Source organism: Aotus nancymaae, unplaced genomic scaffold (assembly GCF_030222135.1).
Source record: "Aotus nancymaae isolate 86718 unplaced genomic scaffold, 86718_ANA_hifiasm-v0.15.2.pri h1tg000059l, whole genome shotgun sequence".
Lineage (NCBI taxonomy): Eukaryota > Metazoa > Chordata > Mammalia > Primates > Aotidae > Aotus > Aotus nancymaae.
Window position 1 is genome coordinate 59,190,520 of NW_026988473.1, and position 13,692 is coordinate 59,204,211.

Genomic DNA, 13,692 nt, shown 5'->3' on the forward strand with positions numbered 1-13,692 from the left:
TCAGAGCTTGAGGGGAGGCCCTTCCTTCTGCAGGGCTTGTTGCCCTGATGCTCAGAGTTGGAGGGGAGGTCACGGTCTCCCCTGTCCCCTCTGCAGAGCTCGCTGGCCTTCAGCTCTCGGACTGAGGCAGGCAGCTGGTGGAGGTGGGGGGATGTCCAGGACCTTCGGGAGGGTCTGCTGCTCCCTTCTGAAGTCCGTCACATCCCTCAGGTTCATGCCCACTCTGCCACTCCTTTAGGCCCAAGAGGCTTCTCCACATCCCCCAGGGGAGGTCTCAGATTCCCTGAGCCCTGTGGTCCTCGGGCTGGGGGTAGGAGCTCTTGCCTGAGGCATCCCCGCAGGCCAGGAGAGAGCAGTGATCTGAGGCCAAGCCCTGGTGGAGCAGCCCCCACCCCCTGCCAAGTCTCCTACCTCCTTATCCAGGGAGGCCTCTAGGTGTAAGGGCTTGTCCGACATTAGGAACTGCCTGGTGGTCTCGGCTGTGGGCTGGGGACCAGGCCTCTCTGGGGCATACTGAACTTTCCGGATGACCAGACGCACAGAATTCCTAATGGAGATGGGCGGAGCAAAAGAAGGCCAGGGTCAACTGCCTTCATCCCCTCTCCTTTCGAGCCTCACATCACTCTCCTGCTCAAGAGACTGCCATGGCTCCCCATTGGCTTGGAATCCAGCCAAACTGCAGAGGTCAGCATAGGGGTCCTGTCACCATCTGGCCCCATTCCATCCTCCCCTGTTCTGTCACAGAGTGGCCCTGTGGCCACACAGGGGTCCTGATACCCAGCAGGATGCTGAAACAGGGACTGCATTTTCACCTCCTGCTTCCCTATGTCACCAAACAGGTGACATTTTCACTTCCTGCCTCCCTATGTCACCTTACACAAACAGTGTCCCTCTGTCATCTATTTTGGTCACATAGGAAACTATTTCTATAAGCTCTTTAAGGACAGAAAGTTGTGTCTAAAGTGTTCACAGCGGTACTCTGAGCACCTATGCTGTGCCTGCCATATAATAAACACCTGTCAGATATCTATCATGCAAAACTATGCAGAGGGGACAGGGGCCCTAGGAAGAAATGGGGCTTGAGGAGGTGTTGGGGTTCAGGGAGGAGATGTGGATTCAGTCAGGGGGATGCCAGCCAATGAAGGGGACAACCCCAGGGAGGGGAGAAGGCCCAGGGATGAAACTGGCTCCATGAAGTTTACAAGGGCTCAGGGAGCAAACGAGGATCTTGTGAGGGAGAGGGACTCGGTGAGGCTGTCTCTGAGACGTGCTGGAAATGCTGGCATCTCCATTGCTCAGATAAGCTGCCTCCATTGCCTGGAACCAGAGAGCCAGGGTCAAACTCCCAGCCCTCCTCTTACTAACTATGTGGCCTTGGGTACATTAATCTCTCTCTGCCTCCATTCCCTCATCTGTAAGGGTGATGATAGAAGGACCTATCTCTTTTTTTCCTTTTTAAATTTTTATTTGTTCATTTATTTTGAGATGGAGTCTCACTCTGTTGCCCAGACTGGAGCGCAGTGGCGTGATCTCAGCGCACTACAACCTCTGCCTCCCTGGTTCAAGCAACTCTCCTGCCTCAGCCTTCTGAGTAACTGGGATTACAGCCATGTGCCACCACACCTGCCTAATTTTTGTATTTTCAGTAGAGATGGGGTTTTACCCTGTTGGCCAGGCTGGTCTGGAATTCCTGGCCTCAAGTGATCTGCCCACCTCAGCCTTTCAAAGTGAGAGCCACCGCGCCCAGCCAGGACCTACATCTTAGAGTTGCTGTGAGGATTAAATCAGTTCATACACACCCAGCACTGTGAATGGTGTCTGGCACCTATTCAGCCCTTGATAAATGATAGCTTCTGTATCATTCTTAGTAACTCCTTGGTGTGGATTTTAAATGTCCCATTGGTGGTAGGGTAAGAGGGTGGCTCTCAAAGTCACCTCCTCTTTCTTGTGCTTACCAAGCCTCCTCCCACATCCCACAGCACCCGTCCTTTCCCTGGTCTCAGGTCTTAAGAGGAAAAGGGAGTCAGGGAAGCAAGGGAGAAAAGTCCCATCTCCCACATAGCTGCCTGGGCTGCAGATGCAAATGTATGCAATACACCCTGTAGCCACCAGGTGGCAAACGCAGCCTTCGCCCTAAAGAGGCTGCTGTGCCCTCAGCCAGCCTTCTCTGGGAACAGTGCCTCTGGATGCAGGAACATTAGCGTTGGGGGTGCCTAAGGCCAGCCATTCCAGGAGGCAGGCAGAGCACAGCCCGACCCAAGAGAGGCAGGCATGAGACATCCGGGCCAGCTGTTTCTGGCTGCCAGCCTGGGCTCTCCGTCTGCGTCTGCCCGGGCTGTGCCTCTCCGGAGAACGCTTCCCCTCTCTCAGATGTGGGCCGACCTCCCCATCACTCTGCCCTGGGTGGGTTCACTATCTCCACTTCCTCCTCCCTCAGAAGCTGCCATTGACACACACTCCACCCCTGCTGAACACCTCCCAGGAGGAAAACTGGAAAATGGGGATGGTCAGGAAACAGCCTGCTCACTGTTTAACACAATCTGAATTTAGGGTTTTTCCAAAACAAATTAAAAAGACATGCAGTCTAGAGGGGATGAAACGAGGGGCAGGGAGATGAGGGAGGAAGCTGCCACAATGGTGCAAAGGAGAAGATGCTGCAGCCTGAACCCAGGCAGTTGAAGCCACCTCCCCCAGGAAGCCCTCCGTGACCTCCCGGCTTCCAGAGTGCCCTTCTCAGAGCTCCCAAGGCTGGAATGTGCACCCCTCCTCACACACTTCCAGGTATTGTTACTTATCTCCTCTTAGACTTTGCCCATCCTGTCTCCCTCCTTACCCAGCAGGCGGCCCACACCCTGGCATCCTACTCACCGCTTGTGGATCTTCTCCTCCAGATTCTCTGCACAGAAGGCTTTGACTTCATAGTCCACACCGCAAGCCTGTGGGGAAGGGTTCACTGACTGCAGAGCCTTGGAGAAGCAGCGTCCCCAGTGCGCGGACAGCCCACCTCTCATTTTACAAACGAGGACACTGGACGGGAACACCAAGCTCCCACAGCCCAGCCCTCCTAGGTCTGGAAGAAGCTGGGAAATGCCCTTGTGCTTAGCCCCAGAGCTGTGCTGCCTCCTGCATCTGACATGGGACATCCCAAACCACCCTAATGCGGCTCTGCTCTTTGGGCTCCTGCCTTAGTCTGGGTGGCCATCCTCATCCAGGCAGCTGCTCAGAAATAGCAACAGGCACCTGAGCAGACTGGGTGCACCTACTTCTGTGTGCAGACCTAGCCCTGGGTGACTTGCTCCAGTATCCCTCTGACAAGACAAGGAGGCACATGCTGTGATCTCCACTTTGCAGATGAGGAAGCTGGGCTCAAAGGTCCAGAGCCTGGGACATTAGTAGTGTCACTTCTCTCCAAGCCTCAGTTTCCCCATCTGTGAAGTGGGGATGATCGCGCCTTGAATCAAGGTTGCCAGGGGTTACATGAGGCCAGGTGTAGGTCCTCAGAACACTTTGGTCCTGTTGCAGCCCACACCACGACCAGCAAGGGTGACTCAGGAGGGCCTCTGGACCCACCACTGGATGGGAGAGTGAGGCTGATCCCATACCTGCTGCCCTGTCTGAAAAGAGACTGGTTGTCCAAGGTGGGACCAGCCTAGCCAAGACACAAAGACTCTTCAACAGGGAGAGGGGTACTGTGTGTCCAGCACCTCCCAGGGAGAAAGCCAGGGACCTGGGGACATGAGAGTCCTGGAGCCAGAGAGATGGTCCCCTTGGGGTGACCTACCTTCCCCGTGTCTTCGGGCCCTGGCTGCAATGTCACAGAGCATGGAAGGTTTGGAGGGATCTGTCAAGAGGAAGACAGAATGAGCCACCTGTCACATCCACCACTGTCCTTTCTCATGTCTTGCACCCCAGACACTCCCATACACCATCAGACCTGGGGACCCTCGGAACAGGCCACGTCTACCCCATCAGACCATGCCAAGCCATGCCCAAGTGTCTGAGTTTTCGTTATCTAAAGGGTTTGGCTCAGCCCAGTCCTCACAGCAATAGTTTAAATAGATCTGTCTATGATATCTACTGTGGTAGGCAGAATAATGGTCCCCCAAAGATGTCCACACCCTGACCCTCCAAAACCTGGGACCTTAATGACAAAAGTGACTTTGCAGATCTGATTAAGGCCTTGAGATGGGGATAGTATCCTGGATGGTTCTGGTGGGCCCGATAGAATCAAGAGGGTCCTTAGAAGTGGAAGCAGGAGGCAGAAGTGTCCGCACCAGAGTGAAGGGATGTGCAAGACTCAACCGGCCACTGCTGGCTTTGACCATGGAGGAAGGCGCCGTGAGCCGAGGAAAGCGAAGCTGGAAAAGGTGGACGCTTCCCGAGGGCCTCCAGAGAAGCCAGCCCTGCCATGCCTCCACGGCAGCCCACTGAGACCTATTTTGGGACTTCTGACCTCCAGAGATGTAAGCATATACATCTGTGTTATTTTAATTGCCACCAAACTTGTGGCAATTTGTTTCAGCAGCCAGCAGCCATAGGGAGCTAAGGAAGGGACTGCACTGAATCTCAGAATCAGAGAATCTAAGAAACATGAGATTTTTTTTTTTTTAAGACAGAGTCTCGCTCTGTTGCCAGGCTGGAGTGCAGTGGCATGCTCTCAGCTCACTGCAACCTCCACCTCCTGGGTTCAAGCGATTCTTGTGCCTCAGCCTCCCGAGTAGCGGGATTACAGGCATACACCACCATACCCAGCTAATTTTTGTATTTTTAGTAGAGATGGGGTTTCATCACGTTGGCCAGGATGGTCTTAATCTCCTGACCTCATGATCCAGCCCGCCTTGGGCTCCCAAAGTGATGGGATTACAGGCATGAGCCACCGTGCCTGGCCAGAAACATGAGATTTTGAAATCCAGTGTCTCAAAGTCTCTGATTTGAAAGGCGGTGGGGCAGAAAGATCACTTGCTTGCCATCCCTCGCTTGCGAGCTGGGTGACCAGACAAGTGGGGAGCTGACCTGAGCGGGAGACACCTTGCAGTGACTCAGGGGCCAGAAAGGGCTCCTTCTTTCTCTGAAGTCCCTTTGCCCCCCCTTTCTCCCACCAATGACCTGGCCTCAGAAGGCTCTGAGGAGTAGCCCAGAGGTATGGGTGACACCCTCGGCAGGGGCTGAAGAACAGACACTTACCAGGTAACACAGGTGTCAGTGCCCCAGGTCCCAGCATCCGTTGGGAAACCGGGTGGCAGGGAGCAGCTGACCCTCACCACCCCTTGTGCCCACCCCAGAGGGCTTCCCAGAGGCGGCGCTTCTGGAATGGGGCCCCAGGGATGGCAGTCCCTGACCTCAAAGGTGAAAGGGTAGGCGTGCTCGCCCAGCTTCTTGATGAGGCGCTCCTGGAGCCGTGTCAGGGGCTTCTTGTCCTCAGGGGCCGGCGGAAAGGACTGCACGTTGGCCACAAACAGGTCCTTGCGAAAGGTTAGGCCCAGGACATCCAGGTCCTCCCGGCCATAGCGGAAGGCGCAGGTCAGCGTCACATAGACTGTGGGGAGCAGGGAGCACTGAGGAGGGGCCGGGGAGAGCGGCAGGCGAGCCCGGAAGAGTGCCCACTGCAGCCCGGAGACCCGCCCCACTGAGGACCGCAGGCCTGTCCCAAGCTCTGTGGGGATGGCTGTACTGTCTCCACCAGGAGGGGCCGGTACTGAGCACCTGGAGGGATGCCACGGCCCGGCCCCTGGGAGGAGGAGGGGCTGCCTGCTGAGCCAGCTCTGTCCTTCCCCTCCCACCTCTCCCCAGGGCTTGTGTGGAGGGGTATGGAAATGGTCGGACAGGCTTGGGGGTGGCTGAAGTAGTCTGGCAGGCCTGGGGTGAGGGTAGGGGAACCTGGGGAAGGAGGATCAGGGAGTGGTGGGGGCAGGGCAAGTGCTGGGTGGTGTCTGGAAGGCAAGGATCTTGTCACAGCCCAGTCCCCCACTCCTGTCTTCCTGCTGACCTTGGATGTGCATTGATACTGCTCCAATATCAGTGTTCTGTTTTGTTAAAGGAGACCCTGCTCCTGCCCTGCTGGCACCCCCAGCCCTGTCATAGTCATGACATATTGATGTAAAAGTGCTCAGGGCATGGAGAAACCTTCTCCCCAAGTAGACCGGGGGAGGACCGGCCCAGGCTGGGGAAGGCAAGGGCATCTGCGTGGGTATTTGTTGGGGCTTTCAGGGGAACCAGTAGGGATGGGCAGGGAGACCCTATGCTAGAGGTCCGGGGGGAAGAGGAGGCCCTTGGCAGGCTAGGGGTGGGGCCACAGCCTACCTCTCCTCTCTTTCAGATACTCAGGATCCACCAGGACCACACCATCTGGGGAAAGGACAGAGAGTGAGCAGCTTCCCCTAACCTGGCCTCCCAAACCCCTGCACCCCAAACACCAGCCCAAGCCCAGATGCAACCATCTGTCCATCTAAAGCCATCCTGAGGAAAATGAAAAGGCCGGCACCCGGCAGGTGACACTGCCTACTTCCACCATGCCCCACCCTTCCCCCATCCCAGGCCGGCCTTCTGGACCCAGCTGGTGACTTCAAGCAGGTTAGTTAACATTTCTGTTTCTTCATCTGTTAGGAAGAATAATAACACAGGTCCGAAACTCCTAGAACCAGGTACACTTTGGAATTCAGTAATTGTGAAGTACAGAGAGGCAAAATGGGCTGGGCATGGTGGTTCATGCCCATAATCCCAACACTTTGGGAGACTGAGGTGAGTGAATCACTTGAAGCCAAGAGTTCAAGACCAGCCTGGCCAACATGGTGAAACCTCGTCTATACTAGAAATACAAAAATTAGCCGGGTGTGGTGGTGGGTGCCTGCAGTCCCAGCTACTGGGGAGGCTGAGACAAGAGAATCACTTGAACCTGGGAGGCGAAGGCTGCTGTGAGTTGAGATTATGCCATTCCACCCCAGCCTGGGCAACAGAGCGAGACTCTGTCTCAAAATAAAATAAAATAGGCAAAATGGTACATGTTCTATATATTCTGTGATGACCTCTGCAAGATCTGCACCCTATTATTAAAGCCATTCGTGCCTCCATAGGAAAACACAAATATTCTGACCAAGAGGTGAAATAAGGCATAAATAGCCTCACATCAGTTTGGGTCAGGTTTGCCAATAAATGAAGTCTGCATTAAATTTGGAAGCAATGTTAGGTTTTCAGAGCTTCTTGGGCTTGGCACGTGTGGATCGGGGTTGTGATCTGCAGTGCCTCCCTCATGGGGCTCCCGTGAGGGCTGAACGGGTGCATGTGTGAATGTACACATGTGTACAATGCTTAGACAGTGCTGGGCACTCCAGAGCACTCTGCAGGTTGTGGAAGGTGCCTGAGTGCCCTGAGGCCAGTCCTCGGGGGCAGAGTCCAGTTGAACATAAAGGACATCTCTGCTCAGCACCCCAGGAGGCCAGGAACACTGGCTCAGGGTCACTCCCTTGTTGACATCCCCTGTCTATCTCTGGCCAAACCTTTCTTTCCTCTCTCTCCTCCTCTACCCTCTAACCCATTGTCACTCCCACTCCATGCTCCTCCCAGCTGACCTCTTAGAAATCTCAGAGGTACCTGGAAGTCAGTGCCTGGAGAGGTCCCAGTCCAGTCCCAGCCCTGGCGAGGCGCAAGGGACAGCTGGTCAGGGGAGTGCCCAGCCTGTCCCCAGGGCCTGCCATGCATCTCCCTTGCTTTTATGGTGAAGTGTCCTCTGTGCCACATCCTTCACTGGGCACCAGGGGCTCAGAAGAAAACCAGTGGAGAGGGAGCCCCCAAAAGGGCACTCAACCTATCGGTGGGTGTCACAGAAGGCTCCCTGGGGGAGGGAGGCTGGAGCAAGGCCTCAAAGGACAAGAGAGCATCATTGATAATATGATGGAGAGGGAGGCCAAGGCAGGCAGTGGGAAACATAGTGGCTCTGAGGCCTGGGAGAGCAGATTCTGGAGGCTGGTGGAAGAGGAGGGCCAGGCTGGATCACCAGAGTCCCGCTGGCCAGGCCAGTGGGCTTGGACTTGCATGCAAGTTTGGTGGGGAACCGGGAAGCATAGGGAGGATGTGATCAGATCAGGCCAAACGGCAGGGTCACTATGGGAGGAGCATCTCTCACTGTGAGTCCCTGATCAGCAACGCACAGTGCCCCAGAGCTCTCTGGGATCCCAGGGCTCACGCAGGGCCTGGCACTGAGTGGGTGCTCTGTGAACACCTGCTGAACAGCTCTCAGGGTGCCTGCGTGTGTTGGAGGCTGGTTTCCTGCCCCCATCCCTCTCCCAGCCTCTGGGCCACCTCTGCTGCTGTCCTTAGTAGGCCAATGGGCATGGACAACCCTGGCCTCAGTGGGCCCACCAGAAATGACATGAAGCAGGCCCAGGCGAACACCAGATGCCAGCTCCCAGCCTCTGAGGGGCCAGCTCAGGGAGAAGATGCCAATGGCAGAGGGACACTGAGCTTCAGAAGACACCAAACAGTATCCCAGGCACGGCTGGAGAGGAGAAGTGGGGGTGTTCTGCTCCAGGCCATGAAGGGCTCTGCTGACAGCCCCCTGCCCCAGGAGCCCAGTGTCCCCAAATCTTCCTCCTGGTGAGCTGAAGCCCTCTGCCGGGCTCGCTCCCTTGGCTCAGGAACCACACAAATCACTCCTGCCCTGGTCCCAGGACAGCCCACAGGGACATGATGGGAGAGGCCACACTAGGCCTCACTTTGATATGCTATTTTTTTTTTAGATGGAGTCTTGCTCTGTCACCCAGACTAGAGTGCAGCGGCATGATCTCAGCTCACTGCAACTCCACCTCCCAGGTTCAAGCGATTCTCATGCCACAGCCAGCCCAGTAACAGGGAATACAGGCACATGCCACCATGCTCGGCTAATTTTTTTTTTTTTGTATTTTTTTTTTAGTAGAGATGGGATTTTACCATGTTGGCCAGGCTGGTCTCGTCCTGACCTCGGGTGATCCACCTGCCTCAGCCTCCCAAAGTGCTAGGATTACAGGCATGAGCCACCATGCCCAGCTGGTTGGCTCATCTTTAAAAAATCATTGAACCTCTTTGGACCTCACCATGCCCAATTGTAAAACAGGGGTAATTCTAGGCTTCCCTCCACAAACAGGCATGAGAAGAGGCCATGAGACCAAGCCTCTTCCAATGACAGCAGTGATTCTTAATCAGGGTAATTTTGTCCCCAAAGGAGACATTTTGGTAATGTCTAAAGACTTTTTTTTTTTTTGAGATGGAGTCTTACTCTGTTGCCCAGGCTGGAGTGCAGTGGTACAATCTCAGCTCACTGCAACCTCCACCTCCCAGATTCAAGCAAGTCTCCAACCTCAGCCTCCCAAGTAGCTGGGATTACAGGTGCCTGCCATCATGCCCAGCTAATTTTTGTATTTTTAGTAGAGATGGGGATTCACCATGTTAGCAAGGCTGGTCTTGAACTCCTGACCTCACGTGATCCTCCTGCCTTGGCCTCCCAAAATGCTGGGATTACAGGCGTAAGCCACCACACCCAGTCTAAAGACATTTTTAGTTGTCATAACTGGAGCATGAGGTACTCTGGGCATTGAATGAGTTGAGTCCAGGGATGTGAGTATCTGTCCCATAACACACAGGACAGGCCACTCCAACAAAGAACTATCCAATCCAAAATGTGAAGCATGCAGAGACTGCAAAACCCTGAACTTGAACAAGACCTTGGAAGGTACCTTCAGCCAGCCTGGCTTCCAGCAGAAACCCCATGTAAGTGAGGAGCCCCCGTTTCACAAGTCCTAAGAAGGATTCTCCCTCTGCCTCCCACCCTTTGCCATCACAAGGAAGCAGAACAAAAGGTTTTGCAGACTGCCAGGTTTGAATCGGGCTACTCTATCTACTAGCTGTGTGACCTGGAGTAAGTCACCGAGCCTCTCTGTGTCTCATTCTCCTTTTCTGTAAAGCAGGGATAGTCATCATAGCCACTCCCACTGTCTGCTACATGACACGCCTTACAGTAAGTGGCGTCATCTGTTGTCATCACACCCACCCTTCTTACCATCATCAGGATGCCTTCCCTGATTGTCACCTCAGTCCTTCCCACAGTCTCTTCTTGCAGTCCTCACTTGAGTGGGAAAGTAGCTGCTCAGTAAATGCTGCCTGAAGCAGGAAGCCATTCACCCCCATTCGTCCCACCAGGCCCCTCTGGAGAGTTGAGAGCTATTCCTGGGAGGCTGGGCCAGCCCCACCTTCCCCCAGCCCTCCTCCCACCCTCCGGGGACTCACCCACAGGGTCCACGAGGTCGATGTGGTCCACAAAGTCCCGCTTTCCCAGGTAGACAGTGAGCTGGGGAGGAGAGGCATAGGGGGCGTTAGCAGCTGCAGGTCCGGAGGACACAGGACCCTGCCCTGGAGGAAACCCTGTGAGTTGCCTCTGAAACTCTAGACCCATCCCTAACCTTTATCAAAATCCTAACTGGACTTGGGCCTTCACCCCAGCCCTAATACCAAGATTCACAAACCCATATAAAATGGTGAAAGCACCTCTTCCTCCCAAAACCCTGTGAGGGAGTGATTATTGTTCCTGTTTTACAGATGAGGACGCTCAGACCCAGAGAGATCTTCATGCCAAGCACCACTGCGGGTGGAGCAGCAGCAGCAGAGAAGACGGCTGAGCAGGAGTGCGGGCACCTTAGAGGGCGAGAGCCCCAGGCAGGTGGGAGCACGGAGCGCTCAGGGGCTCTGAACGCGGGCAGCGCTGCATTCCCCAGGTGCTCCTCCTCCCATGCAGCCAGGCAGGGATCCACTGATATGAGGACTTTTCTTTTTTTTTAAAATTAATATTTTAAAATGATATTTATCATGCACAACACAATGCTTTAAAATAGATACACATTGTGGAAAGGTGACCTCTAGCTGATTAACAAATGCACCGCCTCCCACAATTAGCAGTTCTGTGCACGAGGACTTGCCTTCTGAGGCACTGAGGGATCAGGGAGCTCATGACCCGCTCAGTAGCCAGCCTGCAGGGAAAAAACCCCCGAGAGAGAATTCCAGAAGCTCAAAGCCCGATCCAGAGCGCCACCCTGATGTGTCCTGCTCCTCAACAAGTCTTCGATCCTTGTGACTCGACCTCCATCATACTTCTCAAGTCCATCCCTCTCCATCCCCACAACCATTCTTGCCGGGACTACACCAGCCTTTTGCTGCTCACTTGCTGAGAGCCTACTCTCCTCCTTAGCTAGACTAGTCATTCTAAAATGCAAATTTTTTTGAGACAGTTTTGCTCTTGTTGCCCAGGCTGGGGTGTGATGGCGTGATCTTGGCTCACTGCAACCTCCACCCTGCAGGTTTAAGCGATTCTCCTGTCCCAGCCTCCCGAGTAGCTGGAATTACAGGCGCATGCCACCATGCCTGGGTAATTTTTTAATTTTTTAATTTTTAATTTTTTTTTTTTTAAGATGGGGTTTCACCATGATGGCCAGGCTGGTCTTGAACTCCTGGCCTCAGATGATCCACCCACCTCGGCCTCCCAAAGTGCTAGGATTACAGACGTGAGCCACCGCACCCGGCCAATTTTTGTATTTTTAGTAGACATGAGGTTTCGTCATATCGGTCAGATGAGTCTCGAACTCCTGACGTCAGGTGATCCGCCTGCCTTGGCCTCCCAAAGTGCTGGAATTACAGGCATGAGCCACCATGCCTGGCTTTTTTTTCTTTTTTCTGATACGGAGTCTCACTCTGTCACCCAGGCTGGAATGCAGTGGCGCAATCTTGGCACACTATAACCTCTGACTCCTAGGTTCAAGTGATCCTCACACCTCAGCTTCCCAAGAAGCTGTAACTACAGGTGCATGCCACCACGCCTGGCTAATTTTTGTATTTTAAGTAGAGACAGGGTTTCAGCACGTTGGCCAGGCTGGTCTCAAACTCCTGACCTCAAGTGATCCAACCACCTCGGCCTCCCAAAGTGCTGAGATTATAGGTGTGAGCCACCACGCCCAGCCCTAAAATTCAAATCTAACCATGCTACTCCTGCCTGAAACCCATTAATCATTCCTCAGCGCCCACAAGTAAGGCTGACAAATGGGTTTTGTTCTAAGTGCCAACTCTGATCTACCAGTGCGGGGAGGAGCTGGGATGCTGTCTGGGGCTCCGGACTGAGAAAGAATCGAAGATGAAACCCTGGTGCAGCAGGAAAGGGTGATGGTGGCTGATGGTATCTGCTATGGGCACAGGAGAGAGATGTGGAAGCACATGTGGTGCTATTTGCCAACCCAGGCCAGCTCATAAGCCCAGCCACAGGGTTCCCGTGACCAGCCCTGCAGCCTCTCAGCCTCAGCCTCCCTCTCGGCACTCTGAGCTCAGCTGCTTAAGATTCTCACAGTCCCTATGCTTTTATGTCCTGCCTACAATGCCATTTTCACCTTGCCTTTCCTGGAAATGCACCCCTCCTAGAGGCTGCCGCTGCCCACCAGGCTGGGTCCTGCAACCTCGATGGCCCTGTATCTCCCGCCTGCCACTTCACGCTGAAATGATGGGTTTCTGTGTCTGCCTCTGCCATCTGGCTGTGAGAGGCACAGGCTGTGCCTCATTCATCTCAGTCCACCCTACCCCTGTCCCCGCCGGGCTCAGCCCAGGCCTGGTGTGGAATGATGTCAGTAATATCTACCTGCTGAACTGAGGGGGAGGCAGGATGGTGTCTGCACCTGCAGGGAGAAAGAAAGGGAGACAGGCCCTGGGAGCTGCCCCGGATAAGGAGGTGATGCCAGGGTCCTCTCAGCAGGGGATTCACTCTCCCACGGCCCTCGGCACTTACTGATTGGCTTGTCCTCCACGGTCACACCCTCAGTGAAGTCTCTCTACAACAGGCCAACAGGCCATCTCTCCCCACACCAGAGCTCGGGGGAGATGTACTTCCCCACTCAGACAAAAAGTTTCCTGAGTATGTCCCTCCTCCTTCAACTGACAACTCCAAAAGACAGAGCTGTGTCACCCCTAACACGGTGAGTAGCACCTGCCCCCTCCCACAGAGCGGAGGACATGCCATTTCCTCTGCTATCCCAAGAGAAAATGACCAGAGTGTGAGGTCAGGGAGGTGCTGGGCACAGCTGTAACAGACTCACCTTTCCATTCGGACTGGCCTTCTTGAACACTCTGTGGAGAGAAAGAGAGGTCAGGCCAGGGTTCGTGTATCCTGCCCAGGGGCAAGCTCCTGCGGGCCACCTTGAGGCAGGACCAGGGACCAGGGCCGGAGTGACTGACAGGCACTATGCAAGCTTGAGATCTGAACAGTGCCCACATAATCCACGCTTACCATCTCCACTGGTAAGCCCCCACGATAGCCATTCAGCTCTCCTGGGCGATGCAACGGCCCCTTTGCAGTCAGGTCTTTGCAGGGCAGACTGAGGGAGTCTCCAAATGCAAGTTTTCTGAGTTCAAGCGAGGAAAAGCCTGGCATGCCATAAGGTCAGTGTGATCTACCCTCACTTCCCGGTGTCACCTCCTACTCTCCCTCGCCCATCTCCAGTCACATCTGCCCCTGGCTGGTCCTCAAGCACACCAGGGCGATTCCCAGTTTGGGGACAGTTCTCTTCTGGGACGCTCTCCCTGAGACGGCATCCTCAACCCCACTGTGCCCGCAGGGCCTGACGTCCCTCTCTTGCCCTATTTCTTCTTTTTCCATAGCACTCATCACTTTATTTCTTGAGAAAAGTTTCACTC

General features: G+C 54.6%; 1 protein-coding gene across 7 annotated transcripts in view; it reads right to left on the minus strand.

Annotated features, from left to right (window-relative positions):
* The window catches only part of ARRB1 (arrestin beta 1), a 96,756-nt gene that overhangs the window by 18,238 nt on the left and 64,826 nt on the right, over window positions 1–13,692 (minus strand). For all 7 annotated transcript variants that reach the window (XM_012469652.3, XM_012469654.2, XM_064365298.1 and 4 more), the window contains exons 2-8: window positions 13,095–13,125; window positions 10,255–10,315; window positions 6,301–6,345; window positions 5,340–5,536; window positions 3,782–3,841; window positions 2,869–2,936; window positions 412–547 (exon numbers count right to left, since the gene is read on the minus strand). In XM_012469652.3, the coding sequence (XP_012325075.1) occupies window positions 412–547; window positions 2,869–2,936; window positions 3,782–3,841; window positions 5,340–5,536; window positions 6,301–6,345; window positions 10,255–10,315; window positions 13,095–13,125 (598 nt within the window). The remainder of the gene's footprint in view (window positions 1–411; window positions 548–2,868; window positions 2,937–3,781; window positions 3,842–5,339; window positions 5,537–6,300; window positions 6,346–10,254; window positions 10,316–13,094; window positions 13,126–13,692) is intronic.